At 43.1% G+C, this 26,852-nt stretch overlaps 1 protein-coding gene and 1 pseudogene across 8 annotated transcripts in view; one reads left to right on the plus strand and one right to left on the minus strand.

Annotated features, from left to right (window-relative positions):
- Positions 1–950: 950 nt before the first annotated feature.
- The window catches only part of SH3D19 (SH3 domain containing 19), a 171,867-nt gene continuing 145,965 nt past the window's right edge, over positions 951–26,852 (minus strand). For 5 of the 8 annotated variants that reach the window (XM_060116266.1, XM_060116256.1, XM_060116276.1 and 2 more), the window contains 11 exons: positions 26,058–26,322; positions 23,669–23,737; positions 23,359–23,499; positions 17,009–17,081; positions 15,597–15,727; positions 13,701–13,756; positions 10,803–11,005; positions 9,935–9,988; positions 7,043–7,228; positions 6,307–6,404; positions 951–2,891 (listed from right to left, as the gene is read on the minus strand). In XM_060116266.1, the coding sequence (XP_059972249.1) occupies positions 2,775–2,891; positions 6,307–6,404; positions 7,043–7,228; positions 9,935–9,988; positions 10,803–11,005; positions 13,701–13,756; positions 15,597–15,727; positions 17,009–17,081; positions 23,359–23,499; positions 23,669–23,737; positions 26,058–26,322 (1,393 nt within the window). In that variant the 3' untranslated portion in view covers positions 951–2,774. Of the gene's footprint in view, positions 2,892–6,306; positions 6,405–7,042; positions 7,229–9,934; positions 9,989–10,802; positions 11,006–11,304; positions 11,544–13,700; positions 13,757–15,596; positions 15,728–17,008; positions 17,082–23,358; positions 23,500–23,668; positions 23,738–26,057; positions 26,323–26,852 lie in introns of those variants that run through there. The other 3 variants (XM_060116249.1, XM_060116303.1, XM_060116313.1) reach the window with 3 other exon arrangements.
- LOC132500940 (transmembrane and ubiquitin-like domain-containing protein 1) lies at positions 21,629–22,343 on the plus strand (annotated as a pseudogene).

The following is a 26,852-nucleotide window of genomic DNA, read 5'->3' on the forward strand; positions in this document are numbered from 1 at the left end:
GCACAAATGACAGCCATATAAGCAAGGGCATCTTTTAAAGAAATCTGCTGTCTTTTAGTGTTCAAAAGGGTAAGAATAATATATTAAATGACTTCTCTAGTTTTAACCCACCAAAGGAAAAGGATTTGGAGATTCTAGTTTGAGGAGGATTGGATGAACAACATGAGGTTTTCAACTAAAATTCCTGCAAGGAACAAGAATACATTTCTATTTCTTCACTATGAAATTCACTGAGTATAAAAATCATATTCAGTCAATATACAGAATAAGAAAGTACCTATGAAGGGGCTTCCCTGGTGATGCAGTGGTTAAGAATCCACCTGCCAATGCAAGGGACACGGGTTTGATCCCTGGTCCAGGAAGATCCACATGCCACAGAGCAACTAAGCCCGTGCGCCACAACTACTGAGCCTGCGCTCTGGAGCCCACGAGCCACAACTACTGAAGCCTGTGCACCTAGAGCCTGTGCTCCGCAACAAGAGAAGCCACCGCAATGAGAAGCCCGTGCACCACAACGAACAGTAGCCCCTGCTCGCCGGACCTAGAGAAAGCCTGTGCACAGCAATGAAGACCCAACGCAGCTAAAAATAAAATTAATTAATTAATTTTAAAAAAAGTACCTATGAAAAACCTACACCATGCTACATTTTTACTTCTTGTCAGTTGAGTAGGTAATAAATGGCAAGCAAAAAATGTAGCATGATGGAGTGGAAGACAAAAAACTGCAAATTTTCTTTCAATAAAGATTTTTGTTAATAAAGAGGAAAGATATTGGAGCATATTGGATCCAAGATAGTATCGCTATTATATGAAAGTTAGCCAGCCAGCCAACCAGTCAACCAACCAAAAAACCTCTATTGAGCCTATATGGTGCAAAGGCCTGGAGATATAAAGATAAGATACGAACTCCGTTCTCAAAAACCTCAGTCTAATACATATGAGAAAAGGACTTTGAAAAGTTCAGTTCGGTTTATTATAGTGTCAAGTAGATTTACAACTATTGCACTTATCATTCTGCTGACAGAGGCCAACATTTAAAAGGAATATTTTTCTCCAATAAAGCTAAGTTTTCATGATCTTTGATACAGGATGTTAAAATTACACAGGCAAAGAAATATACCTCATGTCCTATCCCAGACACTACGCCCCCACTTCTCACTTTCCTACTGTTGTACACAAGCTTGCTGCAAATAGGAATTTAGTTGGGATAATATGCTTTAAGCCATCCATTTCTTATGAAATAACTTGAGTGAAATTTGACCAGTTTTCTTTATACTGTTCTCTTTACCCAAAACATGTAGAACAAACAGCTCCCATATTCCAAAATCAATTTTAACCATATACTGGGAAATGAACTTTAATCAAAGACAGAGTAAATATCTCCTCCCTTACAGAACCCCCCCGTGGTATTCACATGATGGTTTCACCACTTACTGCCTAACTTTGAATTCAGACAGTGGAAACAAATACAAAAGCTAAAAAATGGCCCAGCATATGAAACTCTTCTCAAAAATGGAAGAAAGTTATGAACATAGTTGGGAAAGTGTTTTCCATTTCCAATGAAACTCTATTCCATTGATCAGAAGATTGTCTTCGACCTATTTGGCTTTAGCCCATAAACTGTAATTGATTCAGTGTTGCAAGGAACCACTTTTATCTTAAGCCTGGAATGCATAACAATGGATAGCAGGAAAGTGGTTTTTTATTTACTCTAATAACTGCAGGGAAGAGCTGGAGAAAAAAGAAAATAACCCCAAAAGTATCAGCCTTCAGATTCTCTCAGATTATTTTTCACTCTGATTATATTTGGAAGAATAAGCTGGGGGTTTGGCATTGTTTTCCATCTTAAGAGTTGCTCTGTATTCTGAGATATATGTGATTCATAATGTACCACTATAACAAGACAGTTTTATGTATTACTGGGGTAACTCAAAGAAAATGAATTTTTCTTTGGGTACCAGTAATTGTCAAAAGAATGATTGCAGATTCAGAAAATGTGCTTATAATAACCCTGTTAACATAAAGTATACACAGAGGAAAGAAATTAAGTACTGTAGGTATGTGGAAGGGTTAGTTATATTAGCAAGGCATTTCAGGATGGTTTTGGTTCTTTTGACTAAGACACATCAAATTTCAACCCCTTTCAAACACTGGGACAAAGGGGAAACACCTGCTACCACAGGAGCATGTGGTGACTGAGCTGATTCACCATGTGCTCACAAAGGCTCCCACCAGTCAGTGAACTACCCTCTCCTGGAGCAAGGCTTTGCTCCAATAATAAGGATAATGCGCTCAAGCTGTTAGAATTAATTTGAATATCAATAATGAAATTTAGGTTACCAACCATGGCCTGATAGTTACAGCATGTAGAATAACAAGTGTCCTCTTTTACAACTAAAGTAGAAAACGAAGAAGCACAGTTAATTTACTTGTGCTGATGAACACAGAGGTCCAAGTGCAACTTCTGCTTCTAAGTGTCGTCCTGCTGCCCTGTCACCAGACACTCTCCCGGGGGGAGGGTCTGCCTGCCTTGCTAATCCTGCTTGATGTCCTCCTTGGTAGAAATGTGCTCATGGGTTTCCGTGCGCACGTTTCTACTGTGAATGAAAGCTAACTACAAAATCAGATGTTTTCTGCTTTCAGAAAATTCTAGTATACCATGTACAGCATAGATATTTCTTTCAGTTTAAAAAAATAGTGCAAAAACATATCTGATAGTCAAAGTGATAGTTCAAGTGAGTTCTTGTGCCAAGGAACACAGTCAAGCTTCACCTTTAGCCAACTTGTAAAACCTGAATGTAGGTTCTGGGAAATATTCCAGATTTTCCCATCAATTCTCCACTCATCCAGTCATCATCTACAGATTCCAGCTCTGTTATTATGTCTCCAGCCTGTAAGAAGACAGGAATTGAAAATAATTATTAGTTTCTATTGAGGATAAGCATGGTAATGCAGCCCACCTGGAGAGGCATGTACATCTCCTCTTTATATAACTCATTTATCTTGATTTGCTGAGAGGATTTTTTTTTTTTTTTTTTTTTTCCCCCGTATGCGGGCCTCTCACTGCTGTGGCCTCTCCCGTTGCGGAGCACAGGCTCCGGACGCGCAGGCCCAGCGGCCATGGCTCACGGGCCCAGCCGCTCCGCGGCATGTGGGATCCTCCCAGACCGGGGCACGAACCTGTGTCCCCTGCATCGGCAGGCGGACTCTCAACCACTGCGCCACCAGGGAAGCCCTTGCTGAGATGATTAAACAATGTACCACAAAGATGATCTAACCCTAATGATGCCATTAGCTTGTATGCTCTTTTCCCCAGAGTGCATTCCTTTGCCATTGTCACCCTTGCTGCACTTTTATTTTCCTGGTTGTATTTTGTGCCCCCCAAATTCACCACTCTTTTTTTTTTTTTTTTTTTTTTATTTATTTTTTTTGCTGTACGCGGGCCTCTCACTGCTGTGGCCTCTCCCGTTGCGGAGCACAGGCTCCGGACACACAGGCCCCGCGGCCATGGCTCGCGGGCCCAGCCGCTCCGCGGCACGTGGGATCCTCCGGGATCGGGGCACGAACCCGCGTCCCCTGCATCGGCAGGCGGACTCCCAACCACTGCGCCACCAGGGAGGCCCCAAATTCACCACTCTTAATCTAAAATTCTTTAATAAATAAAAATACCAGCTATCATGTATATAAAAATTTTTTCCCCCATCTAACAATTATTTATTGAGTACCCATTATGTGTCAGACACCATTCTGGGCACTATGGATACAGCAAAGAGTAAAGACCTTATTCTAGAGTTGGGAGATGAATAAGCCAGCAGAGGAGGAGAGAAAGTGTGGGCTGCCAGGTGACCCTTAAGCAAAGACCTGAAGATGAGGGAGCGAGCCACATGTTTACTGTATGCCTTGTCCTTTTCTGTGTACTTCATGGGAATTAACTCATTTATTTTATTTTTTAACAAACTAAGAATAGTGGAAATTAATTCATTTCAACAACAACACAGTCCTAGAAGTGGGTACTATTATTATCCCCATTTTTGAGAAATATTTTTATAGATTTCCCTATTTTAAAGAAAAGGAAACTGAAGGTCAGATTACGTGACTTGCTCAGTGTCGCATGTCTAGTTAGTGGTAGAGACAGAATTCAAATCTAGTGTGATTCCAGGGCCTGTATTGCTAACTGTTAGGCATGAGGTCACCACATTTTACAGTAGACCTTTTTACTTAGAAAGGTTTTTACCGCAATTGCTTTTTCTCAACATCCTGAGCACTTTGTACTCTATATTTATTCTTCCACATAGTGGTATTCTCCTCTACCATTTGGTTTATTCCATTCCTCCACGGCCTCAATATCAAATTTGCATTCTTTCCTGTCTTAAAGAGCTTCACCCTGACTCAGCACATGATTTATCCTCATCAGGTTAGTCAGAGGGGTTCTGTATCTTATTCGAGTATGAATTATAATTCCTGTTTCAAAAATTATGTCTTCATCTGTTATCTCCTGAAACTATTTTGTTCTTTATGGTTTCTAACTGTTGCTTAGAATCTGGGTTTAGGATTCTATAATGGTCCAAGATGACCCTGGCTACTTTTAAGAATATCTTTATCAGGCTAAATGGATTTATTTGTAGCCCTAGGACATTGCCCTTTGGAAAACTGGTTTGATTTAAGGCCTTTCTTAAGGGAAAATGCTGAGTATCCCATGACATTAATTTACCTCGCTAAAATCTAAAAATTCTGGCATTCAAAGTTTCTGTTACAAGTGAGTTCCTTCCACTTCCTAAACTGTAACATAATCACTGACTAAAACTATTTTTCTTAGCTCTGGTCCATACATACATACCATGTCAGTTTTCTGAGGGCTAGGACAATTTTAAAAAAGTTTTATTTACTAATATTCTGTGGATATTTAATAAAGTATTAATGATCAACAACTGAAAGTGGCGCAGAATCCCTTAACTAAAAAACTCTAGAACTATCTTGCTTACAGCCAGGCATTTGTAAAATGAAGACAACCTATTTTCTGGATGATACTGTGAATTCTGTTACATTGACATAACCTAAATGAAGGCCAAAATAATATCCAACAAAGTCTGAATCCAGAGTGTTCACTTGCAGTAACATTTTATGTAAAGATAAAAGGAATTAATTTTGAGCCACCGACTCTCAAGATTGACAAGGACTAGGGCAAGTTTCCAAACATTTGGATTTTATGGGCCAAGAAATTAAAAAGAAACGGATACAGAGTTACCAATTATAATTTTGCATAAGAAATCTAAATCATTTACTAATAACATTTTATAACAAGTGACATTTTAATATGAAAAAGAAGAAATTCTCAGAATAAAACTATCACAAGATAGAAAAGTTAGCAACCTGATATATCTAGGCATGCCGCCCCTTGTCCATGGCTCCCCTAAAGCCTGCACATACCCAATATCACTGTTTGCCTCATTCTGTTGTAGACAGGTGAAAACTTTGTTTGGGTACCCACTGTCTTAAGTCTCATCTTGTCCAATCACTCCTGGATACTTTAATTCCTTCTGTGGCATCCCTGCCTCTGAGTATCTCCGATAATGGAGAATTTCCCACTGTCTGACACGGGTTCTTCTGACAGCAGTGACTTACTAAAGCCACCCTCCTTCCTCTGGCCCGATCCCGAAGTACTACCCTGGGTGCTTTCCTCTGACCATGGTCGAACTGTGGACTGCGGAAACAGGGTCATGGAAGTATTCTTTTTACTTTAAAAAAATAAACGGTACTTCCTTGATGAAGTAAGATGAAGATTAGATTTTAGGCTTCTAAAAAAAAACTTCCGCAAAGTACCTTAACCTTTGGGATCATTTCCCTAAAGTCTAGTCAGTGTCTTTGTGGACAAGACTCCGGTGTCTTATGAGGCACTGCTGCCGAGGCCAGCTGTAGTCGGTGCCACCTGATTTCTCCACTGGTTTCAAAGACATGACAGGAGCAGGCTGCAAGGGCCATGTAGAGGATCATCCTTTACTAGGGCTACCAGTGAAACCTCCAACATTAGTGAGGTCACACGTTATAAGGCCAAGGAATAAGGAATTCGGTAGACGACTGTGGTGCTATGGATATCAGTAAGGCTTTCTTTAAGTACCTAAATGCCTTGCTGATAATTTACATTTGCCCTGTTCACTTTCTCTAATCTCATCCTTTAGAATGAGGGTCTGAGATCTGTTCATTCTTGACTAATGATCAATACTCCACCCAAACGTGCCACCCTTCAGTGGAAGACATTTCAAAATTTATAGCTGCTTAATACAATTACAAAAAGATACACATTCTGACCTTGAAGGAAAGCTCATCTTCATTCTCTCCATGGAAATCATACAAGGCTTTGGCCTTCCTCTCCTTCAGTGCTAAAGCAGCCATACTTTTAGCCTCAGCTGTGAAGACACCAAAAATTCAAATATATAGAAAGACATTGGACTAAAACACAAGTCGAACATTTTAAGAAACCCCCTTGTCATTCCCAGGACATAATACTTTCAATTAATTTTGAATTTACTTAACTTGCAAAAAAGATGAAAGATGCTGTCTTAGCAGGAAAAAAATTATACAAAATATATTAATATTTAGGAGACAAAATTAGCCATTATTTATTTATTTATTTATTTTTTTGCGGTACGCGGGCCTCTCACTGTTGTGGCCTCTCCCATTGCGGAGCACACGCTCCGGATGCGCAGGCTTAGCGGCCATGGCTCACGGGCCCAGTCGCTTGGCGGCATGTGGGATCTTCCCGGACCGGGGCACGAACCTGTATCCCCTGCATTGGCAGGCGGATTCTCAACCACTGCGCCACCAGGGAAGCCCTAGCCATTATTAATTGAAGGCATTTTAAAATCTTTTTTCCCCATAACTTCAACAAATTATATGAAGAAAGTGTGCATAACTTTATGAATCAACTTGCAAATGTAGGCAAACAACTTAAATTGAACATGGCCAGAGGGAAACGGAATATGTATCATTTCAAAGGTCTCACGCTCCCCTTAGAGGGTAAGGGCCTTCTTTGCAGCTGTCGCACCTGGGCAGGGCCGCACGAAGACTGCGGGGAAGATGCCCTCCCTGTCGCGCAGTCTGCCCTTGTACCAGTCGGAGTCCACACGTTCCACAATCAGGATCTGGTCTCCCCTCTTGAAGGACAAGTCGTCACTGGTCTCCGCTGTGAAACTGTGAAGAGCTTCGCACCATTCCGCAGAAAGACTGTTCTGTTACAAATCAGAAGTTTGGTAAGAAATGTGAGATTTTATTTGAGATTAATTTCTACAAAGCTTAAAAAGTGGTGGAAAAAAAGCTAAGGGGTCATAAGATTTCAAAGCCTGAAGGCCACTTTAAATCACTCAATACCTTATGTCACTATTGAGTTTCAGAAATAAAAGTTTCCAATAACTTTTTTCTTAAAATAGAATTCTAAATGACAGATGTGATAAAATTTGTGACTTTCTGCTTTCAAGGGCTATATAATGCTTAAGTAAAAATTTTTTCTTATTATTTTCTATGACATTAGTTACACTAAGATTAGATAAAAGCTTGCAATATTTGTGTATAGTATTTATGACACTATGAAAACATTCTGGCAAAGCATATAATTTTCAGTGAGGTTCTTCTTTATCTAAATTAGGAAGGATCAGAATGGGCAGTCTGTTAATTCCCAGATCTCTACATGGTTCAGAGGCTATCAGATTCCATGGCACAGGACTTCATTAGTTCACACTTTTAATTTTTTGTTTGTTTGTTTTGGCTGCATTGGGTCTTTGTTGCTGCACGCGGGCTTTCTCTAGTTGCAGTGAGCAGGGGCTACTCTTCGTTTAAGTGCACGGGCTTCTCCTTGCGGTAGCTTCTCGTTGCAGCGCATGGGCTCTAGGAGCTCAGGCTTCAGTAGTTGCAGCACGCGGGCCCTAGAGCACGCAGGCTTCCGTAGTTGTGGCGCACGGGCTTCGTTGCTCCACGGCATGTGGGATCTTCCCAGACCAGGGATTGAACCCGTGTCCCCTGCATTGGCAGGCAGATTCTTAACCACTGTGCCACCAGAGAAGTCCCCACACTTTTAATTTTATGAGGTATAGTTAGCTCCAAGGCTGGCAGGATAATCACCCAGATATGCTGGGCTAGTGTGACGAATGCTCCAACAGGAATGCTTTTACTGCAAACACATCAGAAGAAGGTTCTGCCCTGTGAAGAGGTATCACTGCCAAGTCACGATGGGAGCCCTATGTTGAAGAAGCCCAAGCAGAGAGGCAAGGATAACACTAAGAGCAGAGGCTTGGAGCCCGCCAGTCAGGTCTGCCACCTCCTAGCTGACACTGGGCAAGAAGCTTCTCTCCTCTGAGCCTCAGCTTCATCTTAGGGTTGCTTTGGGGATCAAATGAGGTAATGCTTGTAGAATGCTTAGCACAGTGCCTGGTACATCTTGAGTTCTCATCAACTGATGGCTTGAAAGAAAAACAAAAAATTAAACAAAAACCCCTAACCCTACTGCCTTGTTCCTGTACTTGGGTAACCAACCCTAAAGAACGGTACTTGTCACTCCCAAGGAATACAGGGAACCATGTGAACATTTCCTTTTGGAGAACTGTAGTCCCTTTCTTTCCTGTTTGACTTTAGCAGTGGGGGGAAGATGAAAGAATTGAGAGACACACAGCCTAATTACCACTGACATTTTGACGAACAATGACCCCATCAGGCTCACTCTTCTAAAATATGTCACAAAAAACAATGGGAAGTCACCCACATTCCTATTCAGTTTAAACACTTCTGAAGCCATGTTATACAGTGTAAAAATTTTAATCCATTTTTTTCTCTCTCCCATTATAAAAATAATACAAATGTTCCTAAACATTTGGCAGTTTGGAAATATACGAAGTATGGGAAAAACACCCAACCACCTATAATCTCACTACCTAAGGGCAACTGAATGGTAACAAACACATTTCCTCATAGTCTTTTTTATGCTATATATTCAACTTCCCTATAATACGTTTTCCTCCCATGCCATTTATTTTACAAATCTAGTTTTTAATGGCCTCAGAACATTCTCCCGATAATGATCATATTTAGGTTATTTCCAATTTTTTCTTGTTACAATAACACCACCATGACCATCTTTGTGACTAAAACCTTGTCTCATTTTTCATTCTTTTCTTAGGGTGAGAAATAAAAATAATGATAACAATAATCTGTACGTTCTCTGTTTTAACATTCACATACTTATAATTACTTATTTACTGTTGAGTTGTATTGAATCTTCATTAACTAGATACGTTAAATGGTATTGTCTCTTTACAAGGCATTTCTTTACTATAAGGTTAAATACTTTTTTAATATCAGCCACTTATAGTATCTCTTTCATGAATATTCTAATAATATCTCTTTCCTTGTTTTTTATCAGGGTTTGCATGTCTTTCTAACTCATTTGTACGAGCTCTATATGCAATAATGATATTAATCATCTATTTACTTCAAATATTTGCTACATGAATTAAAAAGTGGTTAAGAGTCCACCTGCCAATGCAGGGGACACGGGTTCAAGCCCTGGTCCGGGAAGATCCCACATGCCCCAGAGCAACTAGGCCCATGTGCCACAACTACTGAGCCTGCACTCTAGAGCCCACGAGCCACAACTACTGAGCCCGCATGCCACAGCTACTGAAGCCAGTGTGCCTAGAGCCTGTGCTCCGCAACAAGAGAAGCCACCGCAATGAGAAGCCCACGCACTGCAACAAAGAGTAGCCCCCACTCTCTGCAACTAGAGAAAGCCCGCACACAACAACAAAGACCCAACACTGCCAAAAATAAATAAATAAATAAAAAGAAAACCAAAATGATTTATAACATTTTCTTTTGATAATTATGATTTTAATAGTCCTCCCAGAGATAAAACTTGGCTTTCACTACAGTTATCTGTTCAAGCAGCCTACCTGATAATTTGCACCAGAATCTTCATTTTTGGTTTTCGGTGGTACCTTTGTGCCTGTATTTAAAAAAAATGTCAAAACTTCAGCTGTAAAGACCACATAGTATTGGAGAAAAACTGCAGGGGGAGAGTGAAAAGTCTGGGATTCCAGATCAGTCTCCTCATGTACGGGCTATAGAACTTTGCCCGGCACTACCCTCTCCGGATTTGTTTCCTTTACTGTAAGGTGAAGGAGGATACACATTAGTTATACGCTATAGGCCATTTCCGTTTGAAAGTCTGTGAGTTTTTTCCTGCTATTTCTAATATGAAGCCACCACTAATCACCTAAAACACCAAAACCAGCTCTTTGAGAGACTGCCACAACAGTGACTATCCCAATAATGATGTTTACCATTTAAAAATCATTTTTCCTTCTACCTTAAAAAAGATGGCAATATGGCTTATTATGCAACTTAAGAATTAACCTACTATTCGGTTTATTTGAATTAGGATAGGACATAATAAAAAACCATATTCTCAGGCTTCCCTGGCGGCGCAGTGGTTGAGCGTCTGCCTGCTAATGCAGGGGACACGGGTTCGTGCCCCGGTCCGGGAAGATCCCACATGCTGCAGAGCAGCTGGGCCCGTGAGACATAGCCGCTGAGCCTGCGCGTCTGGAGCCCGTGCTCCACAAGAGAGGCCGCTATAGTGAGAGGCCTGCGCACCATGATGAAGAGTGGCCCCCACTTGCCACAACTAGAGAAAGCCCTTGCACAGAAATGAAGACCCAACACAGCAAAAATAAATAAATTAATAAACTCCTACCCCCAACATCATCTTAAAAAAAAAAAAAACTTTCTAAAAAAAACACCATATTCTCTGTACTCACTTAAAACATTTGCACCAGAGGTGGGATGATCCTCAATGAGTTCCACAAAGTTAAGGGGGAAGATCCCAGATCTCTCTCGAAGTTCTCCTCTTGCCCACTCGTCATTCACATACTCTTTAAGAAGAATAATTTCTCCCTCTGAGAAACTTAACTCATCCTTCTGGTCTCCAATATACTCAAATCGAGCAACACATCTTGGGCCTCTGAAGAAAGAAGACCACATTTGTGGGTTAAACTAGAGAGTACTAACTTTCAAAATGCCTTAAAACCTTCATTTAGTCTTTCAATAAATATTCTCTGTTTACTTTGGAACAAGGTATACTAGGCATAGTTTAAAATTTTCCATGAAAAAGAATAAGCTATATTTCTAAATGATAGTCCTTACTTTTTAGATATGAACCTATTCACTCAGAAAGGCTAAAGTCAAGGTCACAAGTACAGGCAGAATCCCAGATAAGCAGCTGGTGGTTGGTTAATGTTGCACATTTTTGATCACCTTTTCTTCATGACAGAATCTCCCCAATCTCCTTGTCTTTGTATCCTTGGGCCACAGTAATCCAGGGCCAAGTCTGAACCCTCTCAGTCATAAATGCACTGAGTTCAGGAGTGTTAATCCTGAGAATCTCAGGGCAAGACATCAAACTTCCATGGCAGAAATGCAATGGGCACCAGCTGGGCAGGGTAGATGCTCAATGTATGCTGAATCAGTGAGTTGTGTATATAGATGAATGGCCTTCAAAACTAGAAGGTTCGAAGAAAACAGAAACTCGGCTTATTATCTTATAACATTTAATCTTATATCTTACACTGTTGTTTTAAAAATGATTTTTGTATCTCCTTTAAAAAGGCTTCATTTCTGAGAATTAGAACGACCCTTAAATGATCTACAATTTTGACTGAAAATAAGGTAAAAACAGAGATGAAATTGTGTCCCTAGAAGACATTATTGAAAGGAAGTTTCAACAGCTATGACTAAGGAGATGCAATTGTCTGAAGAGAAAAGGTGGGTACTCGCTCCAGTCAAAGTCTGATTTAAGTCGGGTCAATGGATCAACAGCCATGAAAGCCCACTTTAAATTCAACCTGCTGACACAGTAAACACTGCTTAAAAATAGGAGAAAAACTGAACCCGAAATAGAATTAAACTATTGTGGCATCAGAAGTTTTCTTATTTGTGATAACCTTTGCATTTATTTTCTAAAGTCCTCAGGGAGCATATCTTCTTATGTCTGACCTATTCAAAGACAGGTTTACAGTCTTCAGCAGGTACTGAATTCTATTAATTTGCTCATTTAACTGGAATATAAAGTTGCATTGTGTCAGTGTTTTAAATCACAAAGGAGTTACTGTGATGCAGAAAAGGGTACATAAATTCACGGAAAGGTCTTCAAACATAAAGAAGACCCCTCCAAATTAACTCTTCCTTTACTTTCTTCCAGTTCCTCTCAAAAACAAAACTACAAAATGCCTAGCAGTTTTTGTAGGGTTCATATTTCTGTTAGGTTTACTTTTTTGTTCATTAAAAAAAAAAATTTATTTGGCTGCACCGGGTCTTAGTCATGGCACGTGGGATCTTCGTTGCAGCATGTGGAATCTTTAGTTTTGGCATGCAGGGGTCTTTTAGTTGCAGCATGAGGGTTCTTCATTGCGGCATGCGGGATCTTTTAGTTGCGGCATGTGAACTCTTAGTTGCGGAACGTGGGATCTAGTTCCCTGACCAGGGATTGAACCAGAGCCCCCTGCATTGGGAGCTCAGAGTCTTAGCTACTGGACCACAAGGGAAGTCCCTCTATCAGGTTTAAATATTTTCTATTGTTGCTGGAACAGGGGGGCCTGAGAGTGGGCTCTTGTCTAACACTCAGAAATGAATTGTCCGAGGAGACACACGTACTGACAAAGCAAAAGACTTTACTGGGAAGGGGCGCCGGGGCGGAGAGCAGCCGAGTGAGGGAGCCCGGGAGGACGGCTCTGCTACGTGGCTCGCAGTCTCGGGTTTTATGGGAATGGGGTGAGTTTCCGGGTTGTCTCTGGCCAGTCACTCTGACTCAGGGTCCTTCCTGGTGGTGTGCGCATCACTCAGGCAGGATGGATTCCAGCGAGAAGGATTCTGGGACGTTGGTAGGACAATATTATGGGCTAGTGTATCCTCCCTCCTTTTGGCCCCTCCTGAATTCTTCTAGTTAGTTTTACAAGACATATTATGGGCTGGTATCTCCTCCCTCTTTTCGGCCGCTCCGGAACTCTCCTGGTTAGCAGCAAGTTTCTTATCGGGACCTCTTGCAAGTGGTTATCATCGTGCCTAGCCAAGGTGGGTGGTTCCCTAACACTGTGACAAAAATATTTGAACCTTCTAGTAATCTATTGGTAGATAAACAGCAGAAGGCCAACACAAAATGCCCTGGATGATGAAACCTGTCTGCTCGAGTGAGGCCAGGCTGTGGGACGCACCAGGATATAGACTGTTTGTGCCTATCTATATGGCCTGTATTGATATGGAGTTGCTTCTATCAGCCTGTTGCAATTTCACCAGAATTTTTAAACAAGTAGTTTTCCTCGTAATTAAAAAGACACATTGAGGGCTTCCCTGGTGGTGCAGTGGTTGACAGTCCGCCTGCCGATGCAGGGGATACGGGTTCGTGCCCCGGTCTGGGAGGATCCCATATGCCGCGGAGCGGCTGGGCCCGTGAGCCATGGCCGCTGGGCCTGCGCGTCCGGAGCCTGTGCTCCGCAACGGGAGAGGCCACAACAGTGAGAGGCCCACATACCGAAAAAAAAAAAAAAAGACACATTGAGAATCTGAATAATCATACCTCTGAAGTGTTTAAGCTTATTAATTCTGTATGACATAAATGCTCACATCCTTTGTATCTTGTGCAAAACAACACAAGTAAAACTTACTTAACACAATGAGATGCGACGGATTCCCTTTTCCCATTTCCTCCTGGAACATCAGTCTAGTAAAGACAAAAATCAAGACAACAGCTGTATTCTTTCAGATTTTAATAAGATAAATTTAAGCTAAGTAATTAGCAAATTCATGACTGAAGTTAACCAGTTTAGCTAGGTGTTAAACTGACGAAATGTACCACAGGTGCTACAAAGGTATGAAATCCAGAATTTGGGTTTTTAAAAGAATGCGTAACTTGTGATGTAGCCTTCCTTGAATAACCAATCAATCCTCTTATTTGCTGGAATAAGCACATTAATGTCGTTCTACCCCTGACTGAGTATACTCTACCCCTTATCCCCTAAGTTGAAAACTTCAGGTGAGGAGGGCTTAGGATAGAAACCAGGCATCAGGCACTACGTAGACACCTATTCAAACTGTTGGTAGAACTCTGCAATACTTGCATGACCCTAAAATAAAATCTTTTAATCACACTTGTGGATTCTCTCCATTTTCATAACTCTGGAACACTTTTTCCCCTTCAACGTGAGTAAGGAAGGAAGAGAGGACTGAGTACTCAGTGAGCATCTACTAAGAGGCGGGCACCTTATATAATAACTCATCTACAAGGCTCCAGAGAGCTGGGTTGTGATGAAATATTTGACCATAATGCACTATAAGTCTGAAAACTACTTAAGGCTTTGAGGTTTACATTAAATAAATCAGTGCCCTTCTTAATGAATTTCAAAAGTTCGAAGTGTTAAAACAATTTTTTAAACTTGTAGGCTTAGAAATAACACTTACACCAATAATCTGGCAAATTCAGTGTGATTGATTTCAGTGTGGTAATTGTGCTTTTTAAAGTACTGCTACATTGGGAAGAAGAAAAATGAGGAAGAGTGCTAAAACTAACATTACTCTTTAATATTAATTTAGAGCATGTGGTTGGATTTCTCCAAAGAATCAGGGTATTTTTATATACCAGACAATTTTTAAGACCCACATTTCGTAATTCAAGAGACTCAACCTCATTCATACTTGAAAAATACAGGTTTTCTGTTATATTTGTTTGCTAAGTTTCTGATGTACTGGAAAATCATTTTCTTCCCCCCACCCCACCAAGCAGTTAATGCTCAACTATTTAAGCCAGGTTTATTGATATGTTCCAGTATCAATAAGTTATATTAGAGACTGAGTCATTCTCTTCCTACTGATATAAATGTTCAAGTGGCAGTCTGATTTCATCCCCATGTTTCTCAGCCACCCGGGCTTAGCACTCAGGGCTCTACTTACACAAGTTAGGTAGGAGGGTGTATAAAATTCGGACACGCTAATATATGTTTCCCAGTCAAATTTGGAATTATTCTGTGAAAAATCATTAATGGACCATTACCTCCAATGAAAGTACTCTGGTATATTCCCAAATCTATTTTTTTTAAAGGTTGAAATAAATGGGAATGGAAAGGATGAAAGGAATCAGCACTGAAATGTCTCCAAAGCGAAGGAGAAGTGGTGCCGTAACCCCAGAGAACAAACGTTCCTTCAGGACAATCCAGGATCATTTAAGTCTTGTTTGCTGAGCGCTGCAAAGAATTAACATATACCCTCAAGTGCTTATCAACCCTCCAAGAATAGCTGATTCACCGGTGGACCTGTAGTTTTTCACCTTAGGATTTCAGATAGCATTTAAGCATTAAGTTCTAATACTCCATAATATATTAATAATTAACTAGTATCTAATGGAACAAACCTTTATTTCTGAATTTTTCAAACACCAAATGAATTAACGGAAGAGAGAGAACCAGAACCCAAGAATCTAGGCTTCTGGTTATTTTTTTTTTCCAAACTGTAAATTACACAGAATTCACTGAATATATGACCAATTTAAACAAGCACAATCTACTTACAATCACTTTGACGTAGGTGGCAGGAAATACACCAGTCTGGTTTCTACATTTCCCCCTGTACCAATCTGTATCTACTTTTTCCAGAAGATAAACAATTTCTCCTGAAGTGAGGTTCAAATCATCAACTTGCTCTGTAACATAAAATAAGTACGTGTGATGAATCATCCGGCTTGCAGATCTGATTAAAGTAGCATTTAGTTCTGTCCACCGAGGCAGTATGTGCTACTGATTCTGAGAACAGGTTATACTAATCAAATTGACTTTAAAAATATATTATTTTTTCCTGGCTATCATTGTTATGAGCTTCCTCTTTTAAGATCAAATTAGATATATTTACCAGGCACTGACTGATAGGAAATGGTTAAAAAACACACACACACGCACACACAAAACATTGTGCTGGCCAAGGATTCTTCCTGTGTCAATATAAACCCTCTGCTGAATACATATTTTAACAATGAAAAGAGTTTTATAGACATGGTATAATATTCATATTATTCTCAACCATGCTTAAAAATCATTTCAATCTCAAAATATTAACTAAGGGAGTCCTACAGCTCTTTTGCAAATAAATTTACAGTGAAATAAAAATCAGTCTACCAAGTGGATAAAAAAAAGGTTATAAATAAATCAGGAATTTATTTTATTTGTAGCCTTGGATATAAAAGGTACTTAAAATTTGATTACAAAAATTTATATTATTTATTTATTTATATTTATTTATTTTTGGCTGTGCTGGGTCTTCGTTGCTGCACGCGGGCTTTCTCTAGTTGTGGCCGGGGGGGGGGGCTACTCTTTGTTGCAGTGCACGGGCTCTAGGCGCATGGGCTTCAGTAGTTGCAGCACACGGGCTCAGTAGTTGTGGCACATGGGCTTAGTTGCTCCGCGGCATGTGGGATCTTCCCAGACCAGGGATCGAACCCGTGTCCCCTGCATTGGCAGACAGATTCTTAACCACTGCACCACCAGGGAAGTCCCTATTTTTTATTTTTATACTCATTTCATAAGTAACAGCTGAGCTATGTGTGTTGGTTTTACAACCCTTAGGAGAAAAGAACTCCACTTATTAAATTCAAATTAATTTCATTATAACTGGTATTTGGTACCCCATTTTGAAAGAGTTAAAATGTTTGCAACTGGTAGGCAATTTGCTGATTGTTCATTTGTAAGGGAAACACTCCTCCTCTCTCTCTCACAGGGAGTTTCAAAGGCAAAGCTATTACAGCTAAGCTTTCTGGAATGCCTGGGTACAGCTGACTCTTCCTGAAGGTGGGGTGATGGATGAGATGACCTCTCCAGTCCAGGGCTCTGCTGGTGCAGAAAATGAGAAGGGTGTCCTTGAGAGGTTAACCTGGGGAGGATGCCTGATCCCAGATCCTAAGGTTCTACCACTTTACTACTTATGTCCTTACCTGCCGGAAAATCGTGAAGAACAACAGCATGAGGGGCACCACTGTCAACGGGCTTCTGAGCGTGGCCTGGATCCTTAGGGGGAAAACAGGGCGGTGAGTGGAGTGTGCAGGATGGACACTGGACTTATTATTCACTCTGAGACCATTTTAGTTTTCCTCATTAGGGTCCTCTTGACACAATTACATATGAATACAAGATGCAAACCACACGGTTGAGCCAGACAAGGGAATCATTACCAAGTTGAAAAGGCATGTGTCCTTGCCAGAGGAAAACAGAAATAACTCTCAATTATAATATCCCTCAGCATTTTTTAAAGCAAGAGAGTAAAACAAAAGGAAATTACTTAACTTTTTTTTTCTTTTTTTGCGGTACGCGGGCCTCTCACTGTTGCGGCCTCTCCCGTTGCGGAGCACAGGCTCCGGACGCGCAGGCTCAGCGGCCATGGCTCACGGGCCCAGCTGCTCCACAGCATGTGGGATCTTCCCAGACCAGGGCACGAACCCGCGTCCGCTGCATCGGCAGGTGGACTCTCAACCACTGCACCACCAGGGAAGCCCCTGAAGTAGTGGTTTTTGACCTCTTTACCTTTCAAGGGTCACTTTTCCCATAAACTGTGATCAGGACTAAACCTTAAGAACAGAGCCTTAAAAGCAGTCTCTTCATTAAGATGGGAAAAGAAGGAAGTTCTGCAATTTATGCTCTTGTCTTTTGTAATGAAAAGAGCTAATGACTTCCACAAAAGTATAACTCACAAAAAGTAAAATCTATTTCGTTTATTACCACTTAACTGAATGCTTTCTCTAATTTGAAAGCCAACGCTACCTCCCATGCCTGGCCTGGATTTCCTATTTAATCTGAATGGTTTATTCACCAGTAATTCTAAGTAAATTAGCAAAGAGAATTCAATATTCTCTACCCATCTAACCAACTGCTTAGACTGGCCAGAGAAGAAGCCGAATTTGAACAGTGACCATTTCTTATTGACAGGCAGCTGTTATTCTTAGTTTCTTTATATGAAGAGACAGGCTTATCCACATCATCATCATCATCAAATCTGACTGAAGGATATTATTTGAAATTATAACTTAAAATTCTTCAACACTGGCAAACCTGTACAATAAATGAAGGCAAATTTTTGTGCCCTTTCTTTTCTCTTCCCTCCTTCAATGGCTCCTGTCCCCTCAGGGCTCACCCCTCCCCTGGCCATGATGCTCAGCAGGGATCGAGGTCCACTCCTTCCACTTCTGCCCTGCAGCACCTTTGCTCGACTCTTTTCTGAATCAGTCAAAACGCACCTGCACAGGCACGCTGCCTTCTCATGTCAGCTGAATGGTAATAGAGGAATAGCTAATGGCAGCTCAGTGTATTAGTTTACCAAAGCAACACTGACATTTTCTTAGAGGATGCTCAGTGCTTTTCCCTAAATCAATGGGCATGATGGGAATTTCAGGGATTGTGGAAAGGAACTGTGTGATATTTTAAGCCTAGAGGGCTTTAAAAATTAATTATTTACACAATTTATTACATGTGTGTATGTGTGGTTTTCATTTTTTCTGACTTACATCTGTGGAAAAAGGAATGACTGCTCACTAAGTGGTGTTAGGCTAGATGGCTTTCCATCTGCTGGAAGAAGTCAAGTCAGAGGCCTACCCCACACCAAACACAAACATGAACCTCCAGATGGACCAAGATCTAAACACCAGCCTGAGAAGGTAGAAGAGGTGGGATGGCAACCTGGGCCTCCCAGTTTCCCTTCTCTGCCTTCCATGCATGGCTACCCCTGGAATACTGCTCATCACCTTGGCCTGGCAGATGAAGGGTGAGAGGCACAGGTGAACAGGGTTGGCCACAGGGGTCTGTACAACTCAGACCATACCATTAGGGTGGGTATCTGGGAGGAAAATCCAACATATTTCAAAGCTCTTTCTAGTATGACAGTATGACTATAATGGTTAATACTAATGAGTAAAAAGAATAGCTAATATTAGGACTTCCCTGGCGGTCCAGTGGTTAGGGCTCCACACTTCCACTGCAGGGGGCACGGGTTCTATCCCTGGTCGGGGAACTAAGATCTCATATGCCATGCAGTGCCGCCAAAAAAAAAAAAAGCTGATATTCACTGTACACCCACTATGCACTACTCACTGTGTTAAACACCTTATATGCATTAATTAGCTCATTTAATTTTTTAAGCACCTTTGAGATATAATTCATATACCACAAAAGTCACCCATTTAAAGTGTACCTAGGTTTAGTATATTCACAGAACTGTGCAACTATCACCACAATCTAACTTTAGAACATTTTTATCACTCCCTCAAGAAGCCTCCCACCCATCAGCAGTCTCTCCCCACTCACTCTCCCCCCAGCCCTGGGCAACCACTCATCTACCTTCTGGATTTACCTATTCTGGACTTAACATAAATGGAATCATAATGATAAATCAATTGTATAATCAACTCTGTGAGGAATTATCATACATATTATTTCACATATTAAAAGAAGTTTAGAGAGGTCCAATCACCGCCTCAGGGGGTGGGAGGGAAACCGAAACCCGCGTCCGTGCTGGGAACCAAGTGCAGTGACACTCCCCCGCCTCCCAGCTCCGACAGCCCAGCCTCAACTGATAATGTGCAGTGCCCCCTGTTGACTAAGGCAGGGGAAAGCAGAACACATTTTTAGAAATATTTACCTTAAACCTAGGCTTTCAAATAGGTAAGTTTTATTTTTCTAAAAGAAATGTCCTGTTAGCCATGACCCAGAGCCTAAGAGAGGCTCCACTTCAGTGTCACCAGCTGTCAGCCCTCGGCGGCCACCTCTCTGCCCGTCTACGGCACAAGCCTGAGTATGATAATGTTTCAAGTGGACAAAACTGTGGGCTTCTATAAAAGAACAACTTGTAATTTTTTCAGCTTCTATTTTCATCAAGGGGAGCTTTTTGACAGTACAACTCCCATGGTTACCCATCAGTGTGCTCTGAGAGAGGAAGAAGAGCGGTGACAGATGTTAATGCTGCATCAAAACAGAGAGAAAATGAGTTAAAAGAAGAACCCTCCCCGTGTGGACCAAAGTCAGAAATCTCAGTATCCCAGCTGCAACGAGCGTAAGACATAGCTTCGCTGCTCTCCGAAATCCAAATTTTTAGTTTCTTAGCAAACCTCAAATGATAAGCTGCCTTCTAAGAAGAAAGAATTGGACGAGATTATGAAAACTAGGCTGAATGACGAAGTACTTTACTTGTTTTAAATGACAGATGGGTCTCATTTTTCATGTTTGCTACATTACCTAATAGAGAGTGAAAATTTAACTGGGTACCTTAAGAAGCTCTTTTAAAAGTATAACTCTAGGGCTTCCCTGGTGGCGCAGTGGTTAAGAATCTGCCTACCACTGCAGGGGACACAGGTTTGATCCCTGGTCCGGGAAGATCCCACATGCCGCGGAGCAACTAAGCCCATGCGCCACAACTACTGAGCCTGCGCTCTAAAGCCCGCAAGCCACAGCTGCTGAAGCCCGCGAGCCTGGAGCCCATGCTCTGCAACAAAGAGAAGCCACTGCGATGAGAAGCCTGCACACCGCAAAGAAGAGTAGCCCCCGCTCTCTGCAACTAGAGAAAGCCCGCACCCAGCAACAAAGACCCAACTCAGCCATAAAATATATATATATATATATATATATATATATATATATATATATATATATATATATATATATATATATGTCTATAAACTGTCCAATGGCATTTTTCTTGCTGAACAAACGACCTTCAATAATCATTATATTGGCGCTCCCACCGCTCGGGGATGGGTGTGTGGGGCGGGAAGATGGGAGGTGATGGAGGACGGGGGCAGGGAGGGCGAAGTCTCGGATTCCCGGGCGAGGTCTGGGGGTCCTGCAGCAGGCTGGGTGTGGAGAGGCTTCCAGGGGAGGCGCGGGGTCGGGCCGCCTCGGGCTGGGGTGTGAGCAGACCAGGAGGGGCCAGGTTGGGCGGGGGGTGGCAACCCTCGGAGGTTCCAGTTTGCCAAAGGGCGCAGGTTGACGTTTGGCGTGGGGAAGCCTTGAGAAGTGGGTCGGGGTTTGGGTAAATGGTAACGGGGCGGTGTGGGGGTGTGTGTGCGCGGGCGTGTGCAGAGACCACCTTCTCCCCCCTTGTATAAACTTTAGGGACGGAAGAGTAGATAAGCTTTGGGTCAGCGAGACGAAGGAGCAGGTGAACTTCGGGATGACCTGGGCGGGAAGAACAGGTGAGCCTCGGGGTGCAGTTTGGTGGGGGTTGAATTCAGGGGAGAGTCGCTTAGAAGGTCAAGGCCCTGACCTCGGAATAGGGTTTGGGTGGACTGGGGAGCTGGTTAAAGACCTAGATCTTAGGTTTCAAAAAATTAGGACTTGGGATTTGGTGATGGGAAGGGGTACGTGGGGCAGGTCTGGGATAACTGGGCGTCAGAGCAGTCCGTGTCCCAAGGCGGGGCTCGGGTATGCAGGCAGAGCTACGAGGACTGTGGGAGAGTTGGGGTGGGGTCAGGCGCCCCCCGAAGTTCAGAGGGCTCCTGGCGGGCGAGCCAGCCCCTCTCGGGTTCTTTGTGCCTCTCCAGCTCGGGAGCGCAGCGGGCAAGGCAGGTGCCATGGCCCTGACCGAAGGGGTGGGTGATGAGGTGACCAGCCTTTTTGCGGTGCGTGCCTGCCTTCCGGTGCTGGCTCTCGCCTGGGCCTCAACACACACTGCCGAGGGCGCTGACCCACTGCCCCAGCCGTCAGGGACCCCGACACCGACACAGCCCAGAGGAGCCATGGCGGTCACTAACAGCATCAGAGGGGAGGCCCCAGGAGCCGAGACCCCCAGCCTGAGACACAGAGGTCAGGCTGCGCAGCCAGAGCCTGGCGTGGGGCTCCCAGCAATGCCGCCACCTCCAGACCCCCCTCAGGAGCCCCCAGTACTTCGGCTGAAATTCCTCAACGATTCAGAGCAGGTGGCCAGGGCCTGGCCCCATGACACCATCGGCTCCCTGAAAGGACCCAATTTCCTGGCCGGGAGCAGCACATGCGGCTCATCTACCGAGGGCAACTGTTAGGAGACGACACCCAGACACTGGGTGGCCTTCACCTCCCTCCTAACTGCGTTCTCCACTGCCACGTGCCCGCTCGGGAGGGTCCCCCACACCCACCCTGCCCACCGGGGTCAGAGCCGGTCCCCTCTGGGCTGGCAGCGGGCAGCCTGCTGCTGCTGCTCTGGGCCTGCCAGGTCCAGTACCTGCCCTCTTTCCCCGGACCGCCACTCTGGCTCTGGCCGGCTTCACCCTGCTCCACAGTCTCCTGGCCTTTGCCACGTTCCGCCCGTAGTGCCTCCACGGGCTCTTGGCCGTGTTGCTGGCCCCTCCGGACCTTGCTCCCCATGACACGGTGGGAGCTGCTGCCTGCCTAGGCCTGCCTCTCCGACCTGCCTCTTCCCGCTACCCTGGAGCCCAGCCCTGTGCCACAGAGCACTCCAGGGGCCAGTGGAGGCCCCTCCCCATGACCTTCATGGCTCTGGGCCATCCCCCGGGGCAGCTGGCCCTCCGCACCCACTAACAGTCGGCTCCTCCGGGTCAGGCAGCTGCTGTCGCTGCCCCGGCGCTGGGCAGAGCCGGGCCACGCCCCTGGGCCCTTCTTAGTGTTCTGCCTGAGGATCCAGCCTCCTCTAGTCCCTGACAGCTCCTTGGGCTGATTTAGGGACTCCAGGACTGAGGGGCTGGAAAAGGGGAGCTGGGAGGGGTGGAGGGGGTTCTCTGGAACATGTGCAGATTAAATAACTGTGAAGTTTAAAAAAAAAAAATCACTGTGTTCTCCCAGGCTCGACAAATTTGTTAGGCCTAAATTGTGACTTCAGATTGTTGGAACATCTCATTTCATTATTTTTATGGGCTATAAGCAGAGAAATGAGGTTTATATTAAGCTTAAATCTTAAAGGGAAGTTTTTTTAAATGTCAGGCTTAGCATTTATAGGGCCGCCTTTAAAATAATTATCCATTCTGTTAGAAAACTAATCTCTAGTACTTTGGTAAACATGTTTACATTATTTCAAAAATAAATGCTCTCATGGTTGAAAATTAATGACTGAGTGTCCTGGTTGCTGTAAGTCAGCACGATGCGACAAAGGCAAAACACATGGTAGTCACTCTGTATCAAAGTGATTAGTATCGCAGTGGCAAGTCTCTTAGAAATAATTTACTCTTAAAATGGAATAAAACGCTACTGTAATTTTTACTCTGGTTAAAATAAACGTGCTAATAAAAACCTGAGAATGAGCTATAATTAATAGTTCTATGAAATGTGCTGCCATGTGTGATATGAAGGCGGTACAATATTAATTCCTCACGTTCGGCCTGCTTCTGAGATGTTCATCAAGTGGGGTGATGATCTTCATGTGAGACAGGTGGACTCTGCCGGCGTCGGCTCCCTTCCGGCACTCCAAGTAATTACCTTCCGCCTGCTTCAGTATCACAAGGACGTCCCCACGCTGGAAGGTACGATATCACTCTCTGAAGCAATTATTATTTAATAAAACATTATTACTTTTTCCACATTTTAATCTTTGGAGCCTAAAGCATTTAATAACATGTAAAACAGTAACAGAGGCCAGAGATTTTTTTTTTACATCAGTCAGTAAAGAAAGAGCTGTCCTTTACCTTACAGGAAAGTTCTCCAGGGTTTTGCGGGACAATGTCTTCATTGGCAATTCCGTGAGGCACAGAGAGCTTAAACATAAACCAATAAAAGGATTATTCACCATCAAATAACCTCATCCTAAGCGGCTGATCACGTGGGGATTTGGCACGTTCGCCTGCAGTAGAACCTTCAGCAGTTAAGCTCTTCCTCAAGCTCGGGATCTAGTTGGCGGGGCTGCCATTTCTCAGGGTGCTCAGAGCCCTCGGGGGCCTGGAGCTGAGCCCACAGGACCTCGGCAGCTGAAGGTGGCCTGAAGTTCCCTTAACAACCACATCCAGGAAGTTCTGCTCTACAGGACAAGGTCCACCACGTCCCCAGGGCGTCGGAAGGGTAAATACTCAGCACCTGACCTCACGGACTTTAGTTCAGGGGCGGCTGAGAGGGGACAGGTGCCTCCCCTGCGGGGTTGGACTGGCCTCTTCCATCCGCCTTCAATCTCATCTGCTCCCGCAGTCACTCTGGTACAAGCATCTGTTTAAACCCATCTCACTGCCTGACCTGTCATTCCTGGTCCACTCGGCCCTGTCTGATCTTAGAATGGCTTTTACTCTGGCCAGAGAACTCTGTTCCCCGCCTTGGTGAATTCTGGCGGATGAGCGCGGGTCGGAGGGCCTGTGCAATATAAAAGGCGTGCCCAGGACATGGGATCACACAAGCTCGCTTCCAGCCAGGAAAGGGAGGCTGCACTCAGGAGCAAAGATGTAGAGTACGAGGGTGTGGCCCTGGGGGGCTGGGGCGGGTCGTGCTGCTCCCCAGCATCTCTGTCGGAGCACCAGGGCGCCCAAGGTACCCGGGTTACCCTGGTTAGCCATTTAATGGTGGGGCGGCCACAGGAACAATGAGAGATTTAAGGAATTATTTCATAAAGAGACACACTAATACACCATCATTTTGAATTTATTAATTTCTTTGAGTTGTTCAAATGCTTTGTTGACATTATACCGCTATGCTAAGACCTATAAGCAAAATCTCATTCCCCCAAGTGAGGCTCTTGACACGGAACAGCCAATGCAAGCAGAGACTTTACAGTTAGTAACACTATTTTCTGGGGTTTTTTTGGCTGCACAGCATGGCTTGCGGGATCTTAGTTCCCTGACCAGGGATCGAACCAGTGCCCCCTGAAGTGGAAGTGCAGAGTCCTAACCACTGGACCGCTGGGGAAGCCCCACTAACACTATTTTCTTAGTATGGCCTAATGGTAAAGAGCATGGGCTCAGAGCCAGTCAGTCTGTGTTCGAATCTTGGCTCTACCATTACCGGATGTGTGACCCTGGACAGGCTACTTACTCTCTCTGAGTTTTATCTTCTTCATATGTATAATAGAGATAATAAAAGTATCTACTTCACAGGGTTGGTGTGAGGAATAAATGAGTTATTTACATATAAAGTGCTTCAAAGAATGCCTGGCTTATAAGTATTCAACACATCAGCTACTGCTTTTATTTATTAATTGTTTTAAAGTATCCTATCCCAAAGTACACCCCTGGGTTTTAGCAAGTAAAATTTTATCAGTTTAAATGAATATGAATATATATGAATATCCTACCTCCTTCTTATCTGTCTACACCCTTCCCTTAGGAAGATGAAAAAAATCCTAAATTGCTTAAAGTGAACACAATTTCCAGCTCAACGATGGAAATGTAGAACAATATGAAATGAATAATTGCTGTTCTTGTTAAGACCTACTGTTGTACACTTGTTTTAAAAAGTGCCAACACTCCTGCTCTCCTTATCATTTTAATCTGTTCTAGATTTCATCAGGTTAACCTGACCAAAATAGAGAGAGTACATCAACTCCGAAGACAGAGGCTTAAGGTCATATGATGAGAAAAACATTCAAAAGGAACAAAATTAATATCTCAACTATCTCAATTATTGATGAAAACTTCTAACTGGTAACTATTAAATGGACCATGATAATCAGGTTTACAGAACTGGAAAATGAGAGAAAAACCATCCATTTTAATAAGAACTTTCTTTCTACTTCACATTTTACTGTGGGCAAGGTAGCTATAAGATATAAACGATACCAAGATATGAATATAATATCTGGCAGAGATACTCCCATCAGTGTAACCTACTGGGTCAGGTTTTTCAGAGTTTCTGGTTGGTCCAGCCAGACAGCAGGTGGCAATCCTTGTCTTCCCTGCTTCCTTCTCCTATAGTTCTCCTAATGATGAAACCCTGCTTTAAAAGACCTAGGTTTTAACATGGCCTACTTGTCTAAAGCACTCAGTGTCAAGGGGCAATTCCACAGTGGTCTCATCATCTTTTTCTAAGGAATAAGGGTCTTACGTATACTTCAGGACAAACCTCTTGACCACAAACATTCTTAAAAGCTAAATTTACCGTGTATTTCCTGTCGAGAGGGTGTCCTGGTTTGGGGCGAGGGGGCGGTACTGGATCTTGATGTTTAAGGACTTGGCTCTTGGCTTTTGAGAGTCCAGGGGCCAGGTTACTTGGTTTTTTCGGAAGATCCATGTCGGAGGAAGACCGATTCAAAGGCAGTTTTTTATCTGCTGCTCTGGTTGCAGGAAGTTTGGGGGGAGGTGGTCTCTCAGGGGCCCCCTTGGGAGGAGGCTGTCGAGCTGGTATGACTTTTCCACTCACAGGTCTGAAAGTCAACGTGATAGCTGTGAGTCAGCGTTTGATCGACAGTAGGTTCTGTTTTGTCCTTTCTTACACACACACACACACACACACACACAGCGTTCTGCTAGTGTAAATACCATTTACTGAAACATGCAGGCTATGCTGTTTTTTAGCAAATGACTGCTGCATTAAACATTATATTATTTGAAGAAGTGCCATGATCTTCCAGCTTCCTCTTATCTTGCACTACAGATTCATTAGTTCAAGACCAACAAGCATTTACTATCATGAGTTCTCTAAGGCCCCATTAGCTCTTAAACACACCATGACTGTTTCAGAAAACTAAAGTTTCTACCAAAGTCTGAGATGAAAAGCTTATAATAAGATATCCGGTATACGTGATGGAGTCTTGTACATGATTAGAAAAGGTACGTCAAACTCCCCTAATATTCATGTTATAGGAATCATTATTAAAACACTAATTTAGATTAATATAAAGAAAGCTAGTTCTGAAAATGGGACAGGACAATTATTACTTTGAAAGCCTTTCCT

Source organism: Mesoplodon densirostris, chromosome 1, assembly GCF_025265405.1.
Source record: "Mesoplodon densirostris isolate mMesDen1 chromosome 1, mMesDen1 primary haplotype, whole genome shotgun sequence".
Classification (NCBI taxonomy): Eukaryota; Metazoa; Chordata; class Mammalia; order Artiodactyla; family Ziphiidae; genus Mesoplodon; species Mesoplodon densirostris.